A 23083-nucleotide genomic window follows, 5' to 3' on the forward strand; every position below is an offset into this window, starting at 1 on the left:
AGAGGCACCCCCAGAGTAATATCGAGAGCAGAGAGTTAGAATGGGCGCAGAGCGCCTCTGAGGAGACACAGTAAGCCAGCAGACAGACAGAATGTGGAGCCTTACGCCAGACAGCTCCGTCTGCAGAGCTGAAACTTTCTTCTTCAGCTCCTCTGCCTGGCTCTCCTTGGCGCTCAGCTCCTCTTTCAGCTGCTCTACCTGTCAGGACATTGAGCAAGTCATACAGTCAGAATATTTTTGTTATGAACATAACTAGCATTATAGAAATTGATGGACCCAGTGATGAGATTTACCAGTAGGTCTAGAAGGTTAGGTTTGAGGGATTTAGGTGTGACATGGCTTATGGTCTACTGAGAAGCTGCTGAGAAAAGAACAATGGCGTTGCAGAGACCAGCACTGAAAGGATGAAGTTGTAATGAGTGTAACATGAGCACAAATTGTAAGAGTATCTTCAAATGCATTGTGCATGCATTTTGGGGTTTGCCTAGTCATTTCCCTTGTGATCACCACTATCCCAGTCCCAGCTGTGTTACACTGCTGTATAACATAAGAAGATGTTAAAACTTTTCAGAATTTGCTGCTTTTCAGGTATTGTGTCACTGCTCCACCTCTTTCCTGATCTCTGGCTTACTACATCAGTGTACTTGCAAATCCCACAACAAGCACCCTTGTCTGAAAGGTCAAAAACAATTTCACTAGGTTCCCCAGCTTCCTTTTCACTTTGCTGACTTAAGACCCCTCTCTCTTCCAAGCAGATTCTCAGGAGAGAAAAAGCAATTGTCACATCTTGCTTTTCCACAAACTAGTACCACCATCAGAAAGTGAATATACTGTGGTACCAGGACTCAAGAGCACCTGTAGTAAAGGATATACAGTCGTGCTCATAAGTTTACATATCCTGGCAGAATTTATGATTTCTTGGCCATTTTTCAGATAATATGAATAACACAAAAACATTTCTTTCACTCATGGTTAGTGTTTGGCTGAAGCCATTTATTATCAATCAACTGTGTTTACTCTTTTTAAATCATAATCACAACAGAAACTACCCAAATGACCCTGATCAAAAGTTTACATACCCTGCTGATTTTGGTCTGATAACATGCACACTAGTTGACACAAAGGGGTTTGAATGGCCTTTTAAATGTAACCATCCTCACCTGTGATCTGTTTGCTTATAATTAGTGTGTGTGTATAAAAGGTCAATGAGTTTCTGGACTCCTGACAGACCCTTGCATGTTTCATCCAGTGCTGCACTGAGGTTTCTGGATTCTGAGTCATGGGGAAAGCAAAAGAATTGTCAAAGGATCTGTGGGAAAAGGTAGTTGAACTGTATAAAACAGGAAAGGGATATAAAAAGATATCCAAGAAAATGAGAATGCCAATCAGCAGCATTCAAACTGTAATCAAGAAGTAGAAAACGAGGGGTTCTGTTGAAACCAAACCACGGTCAGGTAGACCAACTAAAATTTCAGCCACAACTGCCAGGTAAATTGTTCGGGATGCAAGGAAAAACCCACAATTAACTTCAGGTGAAATACAGGACTCTCTGAAAACATGTGGTGTGGCTGTTTCAATATGCACAATACAGAAGCACTTGAAGAAAGATAGGCTGCATGGTCGAGTCGCCAGAAGAAAGCCATTACTACACAAATGCCACAAAGTATCCCACTTACAATACGCCAAACAGCACAGAGACAAGCCTCAAACCTTCTGACACAAAGTCATTTGGAGTGATGAGACAAAAATTGAGCTTTTTGGCCACAACCATAAATGCTACATTTGGAGAGGAGTCAACAAGGCCTATGATGAAAGGTACACCATTTTCTACTGTGAAACACGGAGGTGGCTCGCTAATGTTTTGGGGATGTGTGAGCTACAAAAGGCACAGGAAATTTGGTCAAAATTCATAGCAAGATGAATACAGTATGTTATCAAAAAATACCGGAGGAACATTTGCATTCATCAGCCAGGAAGCTGCGCATGGGACATACTTGGACATCCCAACATGACAATGATCCAAAACACAAGACCAAGTTGACCTTTCATTGGCTACAGCAGAATAAAGTGAAGGTTCTGGAGTGGCCATCTCAGTCTCCTGACCTCAATATCATTGAGTCACTGTGGGGAGGTCTCAAATGTGCAGTTCATGCAAGACAGCCCAAGAATTTACAGGAACTGGAGGCTTTTTGCCAAGAGGAATGGACAGTTTTACCATCTGAGAAGATAAAGAGCCTCATCCACAAACACCACAAAAGACTTCAAGCTGTCATTAAAGGGGGCAATACGCAGTATTAAAAATTGGGGTATGTAAACTTTTGATCAGGGTCATTTGGGTAGTTTCTGATGTGATTATGATCTTAAAAGTGTGAACACAGTTAAGTGATAATAAATGATTTCAGCCAAACAATAACCATGAGTGAAAGAAAAGTTTTTGTGTTCTCATTCATATTCTCTGAAAAATGGCCAAGAAATCATAAATTCTGCCAGGGTATGTAAACTTACGAGCACAACTGTATATTAACAATTGGGTACTGCCTGTTATTTACAGGTTTGGCTTAATGCACGTGGCCATACAGTGTGCAGAGCTTCCCCGTGACCCTCTGATGCTGACCCTCTAGACCTCTAGTCTAGAGCATCGGTCAGTGCAATGCAGGAATGTCATTACAAAGGATCTGCATGCTGTACAGCAGTGTGCACAAGGTCTTTAGTGTAATAAGGCTACTAAGGCAACGCTCTGAGTCTCCAAGTCACAGGACAAGTTGCACAAGTGTGAAAGGGGCCTCAAACTTAACTTTGGTGACAAGTAAACAGCACAGACTATGTAGGCCAACTGTCACAAGAATGTAATCCTTTTATTAAATTTGTGCAACGCTTACCTCCTTTTCCCTCTACCTTCACAGCATTTGTTTCAGGGGACATTTACAGTAAAAATGGCATGGGCAGGCCGATTCTGCAAATACTAGCTGCTTGGCTGTCATATTAAAACACTATCCTCCATATTTTGACATAGAACAGATCTGAGAAATGTCAGAAAGTTTTTTTATACTTGTTCTGACTCAGTAATTTGTCACACTGGAGCCAAAGTTTCAGCCTGAAAGCCAGGAGATTAGTATTTTCAGAAGGAGAGATCAGCAGCAGCTGGATCCACATTTCTCTCCAAAAAGATCATTAGCCTACCAAAACATACAAAATGATCCATAACTGAAAAGTGTCAGTAATTCATTCAAAGAATGATGTGAGAAGTCAATTTCTTAATATGTGCTGAAATTAAGACTTCTAAAAATATATCAAGTATTGTTCATAATGATAAAGACAGAGAAGTTTTCCAGCTGCCGTAAAAAAAAGCATTTCCCTCCTGTAATTGCATATTCACTTTTGAGCTAAAGTAATTGCAAAGCCTATTTTTTATAGTTAAAATTATTGAGTATACTTAACTGTGTAATGTGTAATGGGTATTGCACATGGCGGTCTCTTACTTTCTTTTCTGGAATTTCTAGCTGGCTCTGTCTGCTGTTCTCCTCCTGGTGCCCCCTCAGTCAGCCCTGGGCTGATGGGGCACACGTGAGGGCATGCTCCTGAGCTGAGCTGTGTGCATCCATAGACCCACACAGCTTAGTTTGGCCACACCCCTCCTCAAAGGATTTGACTGACAGCAACAGAAGCCTATGTTTCCTGCTGATCTCAAAGTCTCCTGTGAGAGCAGGAAGTGAAGAGAGAAGAGCTGCAGCCAGTACAAATGAGAGGAAATAGGCAAATGTTTGGGGAAGGGGCACAACAAGTGGTGGAATGTTTTTTACACTTTAAGACAGAGACTGTAATAAAGTTTTATTTTATTTTTTTTGTTTTTTTTTTGTTTTAGTTAAAGTTTTAATTTTTTAGGACCACTTTAACTGATAAATGGTATTATTGCAAAGTGCTGCTCCTATGTATAGGTAACCAAGCGTGTCAATGCAAGGATTTATGTGTCAATAAATAAGAAAACAAAAAATGTGCTGGAATATTCCAAACCATAGAAAGGCTATGGTTCAAACAACAGTGCGCAAATTGACAGTGCAAGAATCTCTGCAGCCGCGCATCGGGACAATGTCTCACTGCTTGTGATTAGCGCTCCGCAGTGCCGACTTCCTGGCGGGCTCTGCACGTGCTGTTTGCGAACACGCCTGAGCTCATCCTTACTTTAAACACCAAAACACATTTAAACACAATTCATCTTTTCTCTTATGTTTAATGGGCAGTAAGAAAAATATTATAGAAGGCATATAGGATATTAGCACTCACCAAAAAATCCTCTTTTGGAGTTCATTGAGGGACACAGGAAGTCTTTAACTTTTGAGTTATACTGCTGCCTACAGAAGGATTAGACATTGCCAAACTAAAATTTGTGCGCCAGACCAGGACAACTCTTCCTACTAACAGTATGTCTCACTTTTGTAACAAAGAAGTATCAAGAGCATAATCATAAACACAGAGAGGTGTGACCCGTGTTCTTCAATGGACTCCAAGGAAAGTGAGAAGTGAAAGTACTGTGAGTAAAATATCCCACTGAGGCACACAGGAAGTCTTTAACCTCGGGGACATCCAAAAACAGCCCAAGTAAGGGGCAGGTGACACTGCAAAAAAAAAAAAAAAAAATCAATAACAAGATACTGCCTATGCCTACAACTCAGGGAGCTGCCTGAAGGACCTTACATCTGGAGCAAACATCAGATGATGCTGTAAGGTCCTGCAAGGTGAACTTCCAGAACGTGTGAACAAAAGACCAGGTTGCAGTCTTTTTTAAAACCTTGGAAACAGATGCTCGATGGCAAAAAGCCTATCAAACACGCCCAGATTTCCAAACAGGACTCTAAGATTAGGGGAGAACATAATTCCAGGCTGCATATAATGGTGCAATTTGAATGTACACTATAAGCAGCCCAAGAACTGTTAGCAGAATGTGAGCTGGGGGAACCCAGTACAGAGAGCTGTCTCCTCCATTTCTAAAATCAGATTTGCTGCGACCACTTTGCAGTAAAGCAAGTGCTCAGGGTAAGAAGCAGGGCCTCAGGTACTCACGAAAACCCAGAGAGGTGGTAGCAGGTGAGGGTTAGATGGCAGATGATGACTAAAGGCAGAAGAAAATGATCAAAGATTGAAGTTCCATGTGGTTCTTTGAAGCAAGAGCATCTATATGGAAATGCTGTACGGCAGGAAAGAGAACATGTGCACTACACTCCACCAAATGGATGACATTAGCTCTCATCTTTATTGTAACAAAACTGTCAGGAACAAGGATTGAAGATGCCCAGCAATCCATATAACCAAGTTAGCCCTTGGTGCTTGGCTTGACCAGGCTTTTCATTAAAAGAGGTCTTCAGAGATAGGGCAATGCCAATGGATGACCTGCAGAATGCTCTACAGCTAACTTTTACCACAAGTAAAGCTGGCTAGCTAGCGGGCTGAATGAAACAAAACAGGTTATTCCATCCACACAAATGAGGTGGAAGGAGGATTCTTCCCTGCCAGGGCGTTGAATTCTGACAGTGGCACTGACCGCTGGTAAACAAGTCGATCCGCAGCTGCAGGCCAATAAAAATTTACCAACAATCAACTTCTGTCAAGAAGGTGAAACCAAACACTGACTGAAATCCCTGCTGGACTGAATTTCAAACAGTGTATAGCCAGGCTTAGTCTTAACCCAGAACAGATGTAGAAAAGACATCAATCCCCCTAGGACACTAGGAAAAAATTAGGCATGCTAGCAGTGGAAGGGGTTGTCCTGGGCTGGCCTACATTTTTTTTTTGTTTGGCAGTATCCAATCCTGCTGTAGGTGGCAGTTTTACCCAAAAGTTAAACACTTCCTGTGCCCTAAATGGACAAGAAAGAAACTTTTCTTTTTCCATTTGCAAAAAATGTATTCTCCTGAAGTATCTATGTTAACAGAATCCGTATCCTAACTATATTCCTAAAAATAGTGTAACCTAATCGAACATTTTAAATGAAAAATGGGTTAAAGCCTGCAGAATTTTAACAATTCACTATACAGTAGGTCCCCTACATACAAACCTTTGAGTTGCAAACTTTCAAAGATGCAAAGTGTTTGCACAGTTTTTTTTTTCATTCAACCAGGTGGACTGAATGAAAAAAAACCTGACAGATCGCCGTACCGACACAAGCAATGTTGGTACAGCGATCTCCCTAGCTGTGCTATTGTGTTCTGACAGGGGGACTCCCCCCGCCAGAACACACCATCTAGCGCTCACAGTCTTTGTCTGTAAGCACTGATCTTTGTTGGACTTACAAACAAGTATGACTTATTAAGTAAGGGAATTATTGTACCCCCTTACTCTTACCTTCCTCTCACCCCTCTGATGTACCATTCAGCTCCCAGAGTGAGTAAAGAGTGCCCTGTAAAAACTAGGAGTTGCTCCAGTCACAACTGACACAGGTTTGAGGTGTGGCCATATGACAGCATTGAACTACCCAGCAGACACCAGAACTGTCACATGAGAGAAAAATGGTGTGTCAAATGCTTTTCCATACCCAGTGGTGACAGGTCTGAACTGCACAGCATTGGTGGAAATTAGCTCCTGTGGAGTGGGGGGAAGGGGGGCGAGACAAACGCAAACCTATTAATTTGACCAATAAATGTTTGATTTAAAACTGCATATAGGCAGGAAAAAGCAGTTAAACAGAAATACAGATGAGATCAAAAATGCAACAGAAACTCTACACAACATGAAAACTTTTGGTCTGACGTTCCTTATTCTAAGTCTAGCATTTTGGTGGTGGAGGTGTTACAATTCAGCTCTAGAGAAGCCAAAACACTACAGGTTAGTCATTAAAGCTGCAATGACCCTTTTTTGTAACAATAGTATTCATTGAGGACGACATTCTACAGCACTGTGCGGAACTAGATTACCTTGTTCTTCATGAACTTTGAGTGACTGCGATAGACCTCCATTTGTTTTATCTCCTCCTCACGCTCTTCAGTAGTCAAGGCTCCGTTGGACTTTAGCATTTGGATCTCATCCTCCATATCCCTCAGACCTCGCTCCATCGATGTGATCTTAGAGTCCTACGGGGAAACAATGCCATGACTACGAATTTCCAGAGTGGCTTATACTACTCTATTAGACCGCTAGGACTAGCTAAAGCTAAAGAGAACACCTAACCCAATTTAGGACAGTCTGATGGCAGAATTGACTATGGGAAACGTTCAGTAGCGTACATATCCACCTTCTTGTGTACTAAAGAAAAACTCTACATTGAAGATTGGCCTAAACCAATGCATCACAAAGCGAATGTCCTGGAGCACTGGTAGTACACATACTCACTTTCAGGTGGATCTCGGAACAACTGGGGAAGTATGAGTAAGACAATATTAAGGCATAGGTTCCCTCTACATCAGTTAAGAGTGGTTGTTACAAGGAGGAGAATGTTTTAACCAAAAGATGGGATGGGTCTTCTTTGCAAGTCCAGTTAGTAGACTTTCAATCCAGAAATGGCAGAGTTGTTAGCCCAAACGGGAAGAAGCTTACTGGATTTCTGGCAGATCAGGTATTTTTCTGCACTTGTAGCATTTTTTAAAGGAAGAAAATCAAAAGAACATTGTCATACATCTTTACTACAATAGGACTTGTTGATCCTGCCAGAAAGCAGTTTCCCTTCATTTGTTGAGGTGTCAACACTGATGCACCATCCTCAAAACTGCCATCAACATAATTACCCACTCACCTGCAATCCTCTGCTGGACCAGAGGCATATGTGCTAACGCAGCCAAGGTTACCACGTTCTTCTAAGTGTATTATCTGCCCCAACCCTTATAAGGGGAAACCAAGTGCAGGTTACTGTCTGCACGTCACAGCACAGTGACATATAAGCGCCGCTGTAACCTACCGTGTTAGGTTGAACATGCCTTGAAATAGTGGAGTTGCATTTCAGATAAGCGACAGATTCAGGCTTTATTTGGATGCATGAAAAATGAAATGATAAATGAAGTTTTGAAAGCATAACTTTTACTTAAAGTGAACCTATATCTACTATCAAGTACACATGAGCTCATACAGACACCTGACCATCACCATCGTCATAAAAGAGCTTTCTGACGATCCCACTGCAAAACCATAAGCATTACTTTGGTGTTGGATCACCTTTGCGGCTATAACAGCATTCACTCTTCTGGGAAAGCTTTCCATAATATTTTGGAGTGGGTTTGTGGGACTTTGTGCCCATTTGGGAGGTCAGATTATGATGTTGGACAATAAGACCCAGCTCACATTCTGCTTTGCAATTCATTCCAAAAGTGTTCAGCAGGGTTGAAATCAGGCTTCTGTGCAGTTGAGTTCCTTCCCACCAAACTGCTCAATATCTTAATTGAGCTGGCTTTGCGCTCAGGGGCAAAGCCATATAAAATGGTCTTCCCCGCATTAACATTACCCACCGCTGGAAACACCTGAACTCCATACATTTGGAGTGGTGTCCACATATTTTTGGCCATACAGTGTATCTTTATCTCTCTGAAATTGTCTCAAGAGCCCCTCTGAGGCAGTCAGTATGCCAATATCAACTTCAAACTCTGGACTTTTTTGAGGCCTTTACTAGTCAGAGTGGCCCAGAAGGATGCAGGGAAGGAGGCTACTCTGCAGTCAAGACTAACATTGAGCTCCCCTCTCCCAACTCTTAGTAGTACAGACTACTAAACTGACAGCTCCAGTTGGAGCCTTTGCTCTAACGATCCAACGTTAGTACATCGATGTCCCCCACTGAGATGTTGTGTTCTGACAGGGGGACAGCCCCCCAGCCAGAACGCTGATCAGGAGCCGATTGACTGCTGGTTTACCAGCGTGCTCATCCGACAGAAGCCGGCTTTTATTGGACAGGGTGCCATACAGAATGTTGGCCAGTTTTTATTTAACAGGCCAATGTCGCCGACATTTGGCCCATGTGTACGGAGCTTTAGGAACATGAAGGGACCTCAAATTTACATAGGTCAGTCTTACATTTCTGTTCCAAGCACAGGTCGGCTTTAAAGCTGAACTTGAGGCAGATATAAAACATACAACTTAAAGCAGCGTTACAATTATCAATAATCATTACATGTATTTTGTAAATGCAAAAGTATAAGTACCTAGATTTGACTTAGTTTCAGTGTTTTGAAGCCTGTGCAGTAGAGCTCAAACTGAGAAAAGGAAAAAGCAGCTCACGTATGCTGCAGTGCCCATGTGTTAACAAAACATGTTGATAGGAGGGGAGAGCATTGTGAGTCAAGCTCATCTGTTTGTTGCTTCTCCATTCGCGGTCTAGTCACAGGCTGGGGGAAGAACGCAACCTGTAAAAATTTTATCTAAAGCTGATCTCCAGGATAAGGAAATATTGTGCAAAATACATGAAGCATGTGTATTCATAACTTAATCTTGGTGTGTTTTGTGTATTTCTTCCAGATCTCTGCAATAATCCAGTGTGAAACTTAGCCTCTGTGCAGAAACTTCCTATAATAAAGAAAGACCTGTCACTGCTGCTCTCTCCTTAAGCAGGGTGACTGGTCTTGTATCCACCTCCTCCTGTAGTTTTCTGCAGACTGCCTGTAGTGGGTGGGTCTGCTGCCGCCCCCCCCCAGCTCTGCGCAGGCTACATAAAGCACAGTGAATTTGACACTTACAAGGTAATATCTGGGTTTGTAAAGGCACTATGAATGGAGTGGGCAGACCTTTTAACCATTCTCCCATCATCAAATCATAGATCATGCTCCATTCACATAAGCTGTATCACTGGCCTTTATGAATGGCAGAGGTTGGTGGAAAGGGTGGGCACAGTCGGGCACTTTTGACGAGTACCCAACAAAGTTCCTACAGTTCTAATAATCCATGCTGCACTGGGGGATTACAGCAACGAGGTCAGAAGGGCATCAGAAGATGAAGATTTCAACTAAACCAGGACAGAGCAGCACAAGGGGCACATCAAACTGAGGGTAATTAATATCCCTTGAGCTGATTTCTTTTAAACGTAAACCTAGACTTTATGAGATTATGACAATGCAACCTGAACTATAGACACTAACTCAAAGCTTCATGAATCTATATTTCTTATAAAATAATGTAAAACACATAATATACAAAAGCAAAGCCTTTGGCAAGATTGCATTGGATTACACACAGCCGCCACATGTTCTTGAATGCCCAAAATTTTCCAGCATGTCAGTAATTGTTCCTTGTGAATCCAGGTAAGAAGCTTTCATTAAATAATTTGATAAACTGCCTCAGCAAAGGACAATAGAATAGAGGAAGAAACCCTCAAATTTAAGTTAATGGAAAAATAATTTCCATAAAGGATCACCATACTGATAATAGAAAAATGTTTAATTGTATTGAAAGTATTGTAGTGAAAACCATTCACTAAAAAATGAGAGAGAGTGATGTGATAGCGCTGCTCAATAGCTAGGTAAATTGTGTGAATGGACTTATCAAAAAAAGTAGATAATATCACAAACAAAAATTTTCAATACATCATCATACAAAGCATAAAACTATCCAAGTGAAATAAAGTTATTAACTATAATGAAGAAATATATATTTTATTAAAGATATATAAATATTAAATATATTATACAATCCCAAAAATAGTGCGCACAGCTTGGTGCTCAAAAACAAAGTCAAACTCTTCATATAAATAACTACAGTGTGTGTAGCTCTTTAAATCTTCTCAGTGCTCCATCTTATAAACTGTGCACCATCACCTTGTGAAATGCATGCTCACCTTCATACAAGCGCCAGAATAGGGCCAGCCCTAGAACAACACTTCCAAAGACCAAGTAGTAATCTTACACTGTATAGATCTTTGGGTGGCTTGTTTTTTCCCAAAATAAATGGTCCCTTATAGCTCAAGGTAAAAGGAAATCCAATAGTGCAGTACTTTTGGTTGATGTATACATAGACAAACCAGCCCAACTTAAGAAATGCACTCACATTTATTTAGGACCCCCACATTGCAAAGCAAGATAGCTCCGAATATCATTAATTCCCCTACACGCATATCATTTTTTCAAGAACTTACTAGCTTCTTTCCATGCAGGAAGTGTAAAGTCTGTTATCATAATACAGGGGGGAGCCATAGAGTGGTTAGTTTTAGATCGTCTGTTACCAACAAGCAGTATTCGATAAAACACTTCTGTACATGTGCGACTCACTATATTGTTTATCTAATTACCTGCCCCTGTGGGAAGCAATATGTGGGTCGCGCTATTCTCACTTTTTCCACTAGAGTTGGGGAACATATCGCCCTCATTAAAAGAGGCGATACAAAGCATCCTGTACCAAGACATTACAAAATATACCATGATCGTAACCTAAAAGGGACTACCTTTTCAATCAGAGGTGTCTCACAACTTGAGACCTTCTGGATCTACGAACTTCACTCTTATTCACCCTTCGGTATGAATACAGAATGGGACATTAACGCTTTCATTAGTCAAGATTGATTTTTGATTATAGTTTCTCTTTTTATATAATTTTCTTTAAAGTCTTTTTTATCTCTCTCTCTTCTTTGTACAATTTGATTGTTACACTGTTAGTAAACTATGTACATATGGTCCTACGTGAGAGTCCATCCCATGAGCGACGTACATATTTACTTACATTTTGTCTGTAAGTAATATTACTTCTCTATTTTATTATTAATTTTAAATTTAGGTATAAGTTTCATTATCCATCCTCTCGGGGTATGCATTTTATATGCATACCTGTAGCCTACTGAAATATATTTAGCCCACTATAAGGATATTTTTTCTAATATAGTGATAGTCGGCATAATGGTTTGACTACCTGATTAGAAATGTTATGGTTAATTTAATTATACTTCCTGCGGGATTTTTCTGTTTTATTATTTCAACTGAGTTTATTATTATCTTACATTTGTTGTCACGTGCATGGCTCGCCTATTGGTGCCTGCTCACCTAACGTGATCGTCACTGGGCAGCTTATATTCGCTTTGTTGGTATACGAGGCAGATCACGTGTGGCTGTTGGGCCGTGCGTCAGTCGAGAGGTGGAGCGCACGTTGGCTACGTGCGTGACACACACGTCCATGGCCATCAGTCGAGAGGTGGAGCGCACGTTGGCTACGTGTGACACGCACGCCCATGGCCCGGAGAGCATGTTACCGTGAGACCATAGAGGTCCAGTCTATTTTGGACATTCAATCTTGGGTCGCGTGACTTTCTAGACGCGCGACGTCGGGTCACACGTCCTGACTATCATACGTGGGCTCACCCTCACTCACATAACACCTCCGAATGTTTGTAGCATTAGTAATAATATGTGGAACGAATCTCCATACTGCCTGGATAGCGGCGTGGAACGCACGCCGGATCGCCATTTTAAAACACCGGAAGTATACTTCCCATACACCGCAAAGGCTTGTGGGCTGGACTCTTACGATGGGGGTCATATTTTCTTTATAATGGGGAGGGCAACAGTAGAGGGACACCCCAGATGATGTCCTGTTGAGACGAAATGCGTCGGGTCGATCCTCACTGTTGCCTATATAGATTTTATACCAGCGCTGTTTTTATCTTCAATCATGTGAGTGTTATTTCATTTTATTAAATTCAACTTTTCATACGGAATTACACTATTTTCCCCTTCTGCTTTCTTTTTTGATAAAATTTTATATACCTGTGGACATCTGAACTTCGGTTTGCTTGCTGCATTACATCCCTTGTGATCCCAACTCAGCCGTCTTTGGGGGACAACTGCCTGAGGACATCGATCCAGAGTCCATTCCACTATATATAAGCTTGTTTGACACGTAGAGCGTATGCCCTGACGTGTTGAAACTCTCTGGTAAGCCTCCCCTTTATTTGGTGGTGGTTCTCCTCACAATTTGATTTATTCACCATTAACAAGATTGAATTTCATCTGTAATTACACAGAGAATTTATTTACACATAAAACTGTTTATGGACACTTCTGCTATCCTTTTTTTGAGTTGGAGTTTGCCTGTCACATTGCAATCTTGGCATATGGTTTACGGACTGCATTCAGATTGAGAATTTATTTGCTTATATTTATTATTATTTATATACATTTCAAAGTGATTTTTTTACACTAATATATTCACCATATATTTATTGTATTTATAATTTTTATTTTTAGTGTTGTATTAATTCACTTATGTGCACTGCAATAGGCACGTTATCCTTAGCGCTACACTTTTGTTAAATTTGTTCTAAATACCATTATTTTTCATATGTGGTGTGCTAGCTGCTGTTTTGGAGCAGTGCAGAATTAATTGGTTTATATACCGGAAGGATACTGTGAGCTACATTTTGTGTTTGATGCTATGCTGCTATGGTTTTATGCTTGTTTTGTCTTAAATAAATGTGAGTGCATTTCTTAAGTTGGGCTGGTTCGTCTATGTATACATTAACCAAAAAGTACTGCACTATGGAATTTCCTTTTCCTTTTACCTTGAGAGCTATAAGGGACCATTTCTTTGGGGAAAACCAAACCACCCAAAGATCTATAGTGGAAGATTACCCCTTGGTCTTTGGAAGCGTTGTTCTATATTGCCTAGCTGGCCCTATTCTGGAGCTTGTATGAAGGTGAGTGTGCATTTCACAAGGTGATGGTGCACAGTTTCTGTTATGTGGTGAAGCACTGAGAAGATTTAAAGAGCTACACGCACTGTAGTTAATTATATGAAGACACACTTTGTTTTGAGCACCAGGCTGTGCGGACTATTTTTGGGATTGTTTTTTTCAATTTTTTATTCATATATACTAATCTAAATTTATATGTAATATCTTTATTTCACTTGGATAGTTTTATGCTTTGTATGATGATTTATTTGAAGATTTTTGTTTGTTCGATGTGATATTAGCTACACACTTTTTTTGAAGTCCATTCACAATCTACGTAGAGTTATTGAGCAGCGCTATCACATCACCATATCTCTTTTTTTTTAGCATGTTATGTGGGAACACATATGGTGATAGCAGCACAGCAGCCATCCACTATTGTTAGGGTTAGGTGGCAGCGCACAACACATATATTACTTTTAGTTTAAGAAACATGCGCTACAAAGTTCTACAAAGTTCTACAAAGTTAAAGTGCAAAGTGCAGTAATCTACTTTGACCAGTCTGGGTGGATGCCATAGATTATTACGACATTTCCATTACAGAATAGGCATCTATATAGGTACTGCTTTACTATACAGCTTATTGTCTTCCAAAACATATAAAGCAGCTAAATGAGTAGTATATATATTTTTATTTATTAAAAAGTTTAAGCAGAACTAGCCCTCCTACCCTTTACAGGCAATGAAGCTGTCATCTTAGCCCATGTCTGATTTGCAGTTGTCATGGTACTGATCCCGTGATTAGTTACAACACCAGCCATTTGATGGCTTGACAGCTCGGTTGAGCACAAGCAACTGTAAGTTTTCTCTGACGGCATACCTTGAATGTCAACAGGTAAATCGATAGGTTCAGTTCCACTTTAAAGTGTATGTTAAGGCAAAATTGTTTTTTTTTGTTTTGGACAGAGTGGGGAAGGGTTAGAACCCCCGTTGTGTTTTTTTTACTGCTATACAGGGCTCGGTTGAAAGGGTTTCTTTTCACTTCCTGATCTCCTGACAATGTTTTACTAGACAGCAAGTGAGGGAAACTCCGCAACAGCAGCACAGACAGACATAAAAAAAATATTATCACAAGAGAAGATTAGGGTTTTGGTTCTATCTACCTCCCTGTTGAGAATTTATGCTCACTTTCTATTTAGTAAAACAGTTGTCACTGGGACAAGTAGTGACCATAAATGTTCTTTAAACTGCAACTAAAAGCAGTATGAGCCTGTTTAGCTATTTACCTATAAAATGTCCCAAATCTAACTTTTTAGCTTGCAATTCAATCTAAATATGTCGTTTATCCTTACCTTTGTGCGTCCTAGCTAAAGAATCCTGATACGGATATAAGGAGGAGTTATCCAGAGTTAGCACATCTTTTCTGAATGTAGTGTCAAGCTGCTGCATCTGCCATAGTAAACATCTCACTAAATACAGCAGGTGGGCTGGAAAATGTTTTTTTTTCTACTTACTGTAAAATCCCTTTCTTCGAAGTTCATTGACGGACACAGCACTTCAATCTTGACCTTAGGGTTATATCGCCTAAGGTCAAGATTAAAGTGCTGTGTCCCTCAATGAGCAAAAGAGAAAATGGGATTTTTTTCTACTTACCGTAAAATCCCTTTCTCTGAAGTTCATTGACGGACACAGCACTTTAATCTAGACCTTAGGCGATATAACCCTAAGGTCAAGATTGAAGTGCTGTGTCCGTCAATGAATGAAAGACAAATAGACTTTACAATTATTGCCAAGCTAGGGCTGGTTACTCCAGACTCACTTGCAATCATAGACATGCCGACTGTGATGTAATCGCACCCCAATTTGTAATTTCACCAAGCAAAGGCCGAAAAAAATAACTATTTGTATGGAGGTGGAGCTGTGCGTACACTCTATAAGAGATGAAGAGCCGCAAGCAAGCAGATGCCAGGATTAATGGCACACTGCGCATGTGCTTCCCTGGTTTCAGGCTGTGGGCCACATCAAAGGGCTGCGCAGGCCATGGATTGAGCACCCCTGCCTTATTGCATTCCTTGCATTAAGGAAGAACTGCACGATTCTGGCCAAAATGAGAATCACGATTTTTTTGCTTAGAATAAAAAAATTACGATTCTCTCACGATTCGCGCAATGTAAAATCGTTCACATTATACAAGAAAAATTGGGCTAACTTTACTGGGTAATTTTTATTTTTTTTTAATTCAGTAAAGTAATTTTTTTTTTTAAAATTGCATTTGAAAGAGCGCTGCGCAAATACAGTGTGACATAAAATATTGCAACAACCACTATTTTATTCTCTAGGGTCTCTACTAAAAAATATATACATAATGTATATAATGTTTGGGGGTTCTAAGTAATTTTCTAGCAAAAAAAATGGTTTTAACTTTAACTTGAAACCAACAAATGTCAGAAAAAGGTTTAGTCTTTAAAGCGGGGTTCCACCCAAATTTTGAACATTATCTCTATGCATTCTCTTCCTTGCCTAGATGCTGACATGCTGTGTAAAAAAATTTAAATCGCCGTAATTACCTTTTTTTTCTAATCTTCTTAGCACTTCCTGGTTTTCCTCCCATGGGAGTAGGCGTGTTTCTAGCCTCTCCCAGACCTCCCACAGTCCCCTGGGAGCATCCAGGAAATACATGCTTGTGGGCTTCAAATGCCCACAATGAAGATGGAAACCACCTTCAGTGAATTTTATAAGTTATTCTTTACAATGAAATCGGACACAGGCGGACTTATTACACAGAACATGTGAGTAGATAATCATGAGAAGAAAAGTTTGTGAATGAACTCCAAAAAAAAAACAAAAAAAACGATAGATAGGTGGACCCCCGCTTTAAATGGTTAAACTTTCTTCATATACAAACGAAGTCTCTTCCATTGACAAATTGTTACAATGTTTAGACTTAGTTCCACTGCTAAAGAATGTTATGATTTTTGGCAGACTGCCCAGTTTTTCTCTTCCTTTCTTTTGATGGCTGTGGCTTCAGAAGAGCAGAGAGAATTCTTTGCATAGCAAGAATCCTGAAACACTTATCAAGATTGCAACGGGGAAAAAATCGTGATAACTATTCTTGACGATTAATCGTGCAGCTCTACATTAAGTTAAAAAAAAAAAAAAAGTTTTATATTCTCTGTCCTCCCCAATCCCTGTGTGAAGGGGAAGAGAGGGGAGAAGAGATCCAGAACTGTGGACAGCTGCATCTCTTCTCCCCTCTCTTTCTCTTCACACAGGGCCTTCAACAGCAGCAGGAGCAATTGGCTCCTGCTGCTGTCAATCAAATGCAGTCAGGAGGGAGTGGGGGGCGAGGCTAAGCTCAGGATCAAGCGGACACCGTGCATCCCCATAGCAAACGGCTTGCTATGGGGACACACAAAGAAGAGGAGGAGCCAAGACAGCTGGCAGGGGACCCGAGGAGGATGAGTGAGTATAACAGGTTTGTCATTTTAATTTTTTTTTTAATTATCTTTAGTAACACTTTAAGCTCAATTGATTTTGGGAAAACTGGTCAATATAAAAACCAAATTGAAGGGTGGGGTTTGCCTTTAACATTCTATTTTAATGCAGATTCACTGTCTGGCCTTCCAAATCTCAACTTCTGTGATTTAATATTAAAAAGGTGAGTAACACCAATGTAGCAGAACTACATACTTGTATAAATGGATGCCAGTCACGCACACTGCTATCAGCAATCAAGAGTCTTCTAATAATCTTACCTTCATTTCGATAACGGTCTGCAGTGCTTTCGTCTTGGCGGAATCTGGGGCGTTTTCGAAGCGCCGATGGATTTCCTGCAAGGAGGAAGAAAACATCACAGGTAAGATATAATTCTGACCAAAAGGTGGCGGACGGAGGAGCAACTCGCTCCATCGCAAGCAGAAGGAGGTGCTGCTAGCTACCTGACCCCATTAATAGCAGCGCTAAGCACAGCCAGGCTCTCGCACATAAGGTGACGTGATGTGATAAAAAAAAAAAATTCCCCAGAGTGATAACAGGATAGTTGCCAAGCGAGGAAGCTTGGGGCTTGACAGGACTCTGCAATTTCCTTGGGGAGGTTGGCAGAGGTGACAAGCAGGGGATATTGCCTTTAACCCCTTCAGATCCAGAGTGAAACACACAGCCTGTTAGCAGTACACTGCAGAATGTGTGTAAGCTTCTATAGGAATTGGCTGTTACTGGGAATGGAGACCTTCCAAAAAAACCTAAAAACAGCAATTAGAGGTCTAACCCTTATCTTTCTCAAAGAGATAATGAGCCTCTCACCAGGGATCCAAAAATAAAAAAAAGTGCTTAACGTGGAATTTACCCTTTTGGATGGAGTTCCTCTTTAATTTATTTGCACATCATGCCGTAACACACATCTCCACCTAGGATGACAATGCTCACTCCCTGTACTGTGAGTCAGGACTATAAAATAGGCCACCCTCTCCTTTTCTCCTCTCCATAATATACGGGAAGGTGTTCTACAGTCAAAGATCGCTAATTGCTAAAACAGATCGCTAAGTACAATGTAACAGATAAAAGGGCAGGCTAGGAAGAGAGTACTGAAAGTTACCAGTTCACAAGATTTCTGGCAAGATCAACAGGTATTATTTGACTTACTAAACAGATATAACAAAATAATTTCAATAATGTACTTTAACAGAACAAAGTGGAACAAGAAGGAGATGTTCATTGTTAGGGCTTACAAACCATTTAAATCCTTGTGGTCAATTTTCTTGATATAGGGACCTTCAGTGTGCTTCCCCTGACACCACCAAAGGGTCGCACATAATATTCAGTGAATGTAATGCTACAGAAAGCTATCAGAGACTGCAGATTTACAACAGGAGTATGTCAGTGACTAAGCTACCAGAGATGGTCACAGACTGGAGACATGCTATAGGAATTGATACAGACTGAGGAAAGGCTTCAGGAGACATAGTCTGCTAACAAATTTAGACCTCTTGCACATGGTACTGGTGCATCTGGCTTGTTTGGATGTAATTTCAGGTGTTTGTTTTGTGCTAATTTGCACGTATTTGCACACCCAATATCTTTCGAGGGAAAATGAATTCATATTTATGCCCATATACACGTATTTGTGTGTATATGCGTGAATTTGCAGGCACCGGCGCAAAATGCTCACCAGGAACACAGATTTTCCAGTTATTTATTTTTTTACTGAGGAATACTCGCGCTTGTTTTCACACCTGTGTGCACAGGCACATTGTAAATAATGGCCTACATTTTATCTCCGTAAAAAAATATTCTGTACTGAGCATTTTCAAGTTGCAGTGTGCAAGAGGCCTTAAAGCGGAGTTCCACCCACATTTTTCACTCCCCACCATGCAGTACTAATGTGCATCCTTAAAATGAATTAGCAATTCATTTTTTTTTTTTCTGTTCACTTACCCGATTTATGCGTATATCTAATTTCACTTCCGCCGCAGCAACGTACGTCATTTCCGGATTTGCATTGGCTCCTGGGAGATCTTGGTCAGCTTGGCATGGCACTGCTCCCATAACATTTAACATTGGCATCTATAGAAAATCTTGGTCAGCTTGGCATGGCAAGCTGACCAAGATTGCACCACACTGCACATGTGTGAGATCGGCAGTGCATACTGGGTAGCACGGAATCTAGGAAGGACACTGTGGCTTCAGATGCCCACACTGGAGAAGGCTGTGCTGTGCAGGAACTTCACAAAGTAAGAAAACGATGCTGCACAAATAGAAAACTGGACATAGTTTACAGCATACCTTTGTTACATTGCACAAGGCATGAGTATTCTAGAGGTATTTTTATCTTAAAAGTCATATTTCGTCCGGAACTCCGCTTTAATGAGACTGCTAGAAATCACTACTATTAAAGTGGTTGTAAACCCACTTTTTGGACTTCTACCTTAAGGCAAGCCTAGAATAAGGCTTTCCTATAGGTAGTGGAAATATCTCCAAATGTGCGCCGTTTAAAAGATATTTCACTTGTAGTCCGCGAAAATTCCAACGGCGCATGCGCGGGGAAGAAACGAAACAAAGTGCCACTTCTTCCCTAGCCTGTGCCGTTAATCGCGGCTCCCGTGCACATGGACGGGAGTGACGTTATGCGGCTCCGGCGAAACATAGAGCCGGAGTCCGCGGCCCGAATTGAAGAGGGGCCAGAAGAAGGACGCTGCCTACACAGGGGACATCGCTGGATTCTTTTGCAGGTAAATGGCACATAATGGGCTAGTATGCAATGCATACTAGCCCATTATGCTTTTCATTTGCAGGCTTTGCAGCGAGCAAAAGCGGAAGTAAAACCCATCAGGGTTTACTTCCTCTTTAAAGGGGTACAGGAAACACAGAGTGCAAACAGTCAAAAAACTACCAAATGGCTGCATCCAGTCCCCCAGCCTGCACCAGTGCATTAAATGGTGAAGAAACAAAACAAAAATTGATAATTCTGTAGAATATCAAAGAAAAAAATATATATATAGATGCCACCATGATCACAAAATTGAAAGCGATTGTGCAAGCATATACAGTGGATATAAAAAGTCTACACACCCCAGTTAAAATGTCAGGTTTCTGTGATGTAAAAATGAGACAAAGAAATCATTTCAGAACTTTTTCCACCTTTAATGTGACCTATAAATTGTACAACTCTGTTGAACAACAAGCTGAAATCTTTTCGGTGGAGGGAAGTAAAAATAAAAAAAATAAAAAACAAGTGCGCACGCCCTTAACCACTTGCCAACCGCTGCCATTGTGCCGACGTATATCGGCGTCCAGTGGTTGGCAAGTGGTTAAGGGCGTGTGCACTTGTTTTTTTAGTTACAGAAAATGGGCGTACCTGTACGTCCCCTTTAAAAGCCGGGGATAGCGAGTGCCCGCCGCGTACAGCGTAACCGTGCCCACGGGATTGGCAGACTCGATGTGACTTGAAGCCCAAACCCCCAGTTAGAATCACTCCCTAGGACACACTTAACCCCTTCATCGCCCCCTAGTGGTTAACCTCTTCACTGCCAGTGTCATTTACACAGTAATCAATGCATTTTTATAGCACTGATCGGTGTACAAATGACAATGATCTCAAAATAGCGTCAAAATTGTCCAAAGTGTCTGCCATAATGTCGATAAAAATCACAGATCAGAGCCATTACTAATAAAAAAAAATAATAAAAATGCCATAAAACTATCCTCTATTTTGCAGACGCTTTAACTTTTGCGCAAACCAATCAATACACCCTTTTTCTGATTTTTTTTTTACCAAAAATATGTAGAATACATATCGGCCTAAACTGAGGGAAAAAATAGTTTTTTTTATATATTTTTGGGGGATTCTTATTATAGCAAAAAGTTAAAAAGAATGCGTTTTTTTCAAAATTGTTGCTCTTTTTTTGTTTATAGAGCAAAAAATAAAAACCTCAGAAGTGATCATATACCTTTTGAAAGCTCTATTTGTGGGGGGGAGGACGTAAATTTTGTTTGGGTGCAACATCGCACGACCGCGCAATTGTCAGTTAAAGCGACGCAGTGCGAATCGCAAAAAGTGCTCTGGTCAGGAAGGGGGTAAAATCTTCCGGGGCTGAATCGGTTAAACTACTACTTTGTTGAAGCACCTTTTGATTTTATTACCGCACTCAGTCTTTTTGGGTATGAGTCTATCTGCATGGCGCATCTTGACTTAGAAATATTTGCCCACTCTTCTTTGCAAAAATACTCCAAATCTGTCAGATTGTGAGGCCATCTCCTGTGCACAGCCCTCTTCAGATCACCCCACATCAATCCGATTCAGGTCTGGGCTCTGGTTGGGCCATTACAAAACTTTAATCCTCTTCTGGTGAAGCCATTCCTTTGTTGATTTGGATGTATGCTTTGGGTCGTTGTCATGCTTAAAGATGAAGTTCCTCCTCATGTTCAGCTTTCTAGCAGAAGCCTAAAGGTTTTGTGACAATATTGACTGGTATTTGGAACTGTTCATAATTCCCTCTACCCTGACTAAGGCCCCTGTTCCAGCTGAAGAAAAACAGCCCCAAAGCATGATATTTCCACCATGCTTCACTGTGGGTATGGTGTTCTTTTGGTGATATGTAGTGTTGTTTTTGCTCTAAACATATCTTTTGGAATTATGGTCAAAAAGTTCAACCTTGGTTTATTCAGACCAGAACACATTTTCCCACATGCTTTTGGGAGACTTCAGATGTGTTTTTGCCAAATTTAGCCGTGCTTAGGTGTTTTTCTTTGTAAGAAACAGCTTCAGTCTTGCCACTCTACCCCATACATTAGAAGAATACGGGAGATTGTTGTCACGTGTTCGACACAGCCAGTACTTGCCAGATATTCCTGCAGCTCCTTTAATGTTGCTGTAGGCCTCTTGGCAGCCTCCCTGACCAGTTTTCTTCTCGTCTTTTCATCAATTTTGGAGGGATGTCCAGTTCTTGGTAATGTTACTGTTGTGCCATATTTTCTCCACTTGATGATGACTGTCTTTACTGTGTTTCATGGTATATCTAATGCCTTGGAAATTCTTTTGTACCCTTCTCCTGACTGATACCTTTTAACAATGAGATCCTTCTGATGTTTTGGAAGCTGTCTGCAGACCATGGCTTTTGCTGTAGGATGCGACTAAGAAAAGGTCAAGAATGACCTACTAGAACAGCTGAACTTTATTTGGGGTTAATCAGAGGCACTTTAAATACTGACTTTTCCCTTACAAAAGGGTAAGGGAAAAGGGAAGGTAAAATGCACCTCAAGGACAAATACTGATATCGGTAGCGCCATAATACATTACAGCATGAGTATAACTATTACTAGTACAAGCCCATCCCCATTCTAGATTTTCGATCTAAGTGGACATTCCCCTCACACTTTGGGGGAAGGAGAGAGGGCTTGCTCAATAAGATAAAGCAGATACCTTACAGAATCTTAGGCTCACATAAAGTAAAGTAGGAACAGACATGAAAAAAAAAAATACCGCTAAGGCCTTTGTAAATCTCAAACACACCTGGTTCATTGGCGGATGGGATATATCTACACTAGGAACATCAATGCTAATTCTGTCTCTGCTTCTGAACCTGATAAAGGGTCCAGTTCGCCTGGACAAGTTGCTCAAAGGCAGGATCCACCAAGTTAACAAAGCAACATCTAGACTAGAGGAGACTGGGGCCTGTGCAGAGGTATGGCTCCACCATGAGGCCCGGATTGAGTCGAACGCTCTTGAGTTCCATTGCATGTGGCCACCCATTCCTTTGCTTCCACAATCTCCGTCACCTTCCCAAGCCAGTTCAACTCACCGGAACACGCAGGCTCTTCCAATGAAATGGTATAAGGCACTTTGTGGAATTGAGGTGGTGAGGGAGAACAATGCAATTATAGTGAGAGAGGGGGATGTGAAGCAGAAAGTGCTTCAGGGAAAAAGACACATGTATACTTAGACTATCCAATATGCGTCTGCGGACAGACCAAAAGGACAGTCCCACCAAATATGGAGGAGTGTTCCCCTCTGCCCGCATCCCCTCCAAC

At 41.0% G+C, this 23083-nt stretch overlaps 1 protein-coding gene across 16 annotated transcripts in view; it reads right to left on the bottom strand.

The window, feature by feature from the left end:
• ERC1 (ELKS/RAB6-interacting/CAST family member 1) overlaps positions 1-23083 on the bottom strand; it is a 468735-nt gene that overhangs the window by 279496 nt on the left and 166156 nt on the right. For 9 of the 16 annotated variants that reach the window (XM_073621605.1, XM_073621604.1, XM_073621609.1 and 6 more), the window contains exons 4-6: positions 17314-17388; positions 6906-7061; positions 106-198 (exon numbers count right to left, since the gene is read on the bottom strand). In XM_073621605.1, coding sequence (XP_073477706.1) covers positions 106-198; positions 6906-7061; positions 17314-17388 — 324 coding nt within the window. The remainder of the gene's footprint in view (positions 1-105; positions 199-6905; positions 7062-17313; positions 17389-23083) is intronic. The other 7 variants (XM_073621608.1, XM_073621618.1, XM_073621606.1 and 4 more) reach the window with 2 other exon arrangements.

Source organism: Aquarana catesbeiana, linkage group LG03 (genome assembly GCF_042186555.1).
Source record: "Aquarana catesbeiana isolate 2022-GZ linkage group LG03, ASM4218655v1, whole genome shotgun sequence".
Lineage (NCBI taxonomy): Eukaryota > Metazoa > Chordata > Amphibia > Anura > Ranidae > Aquarana > Aquarana catesbeiana.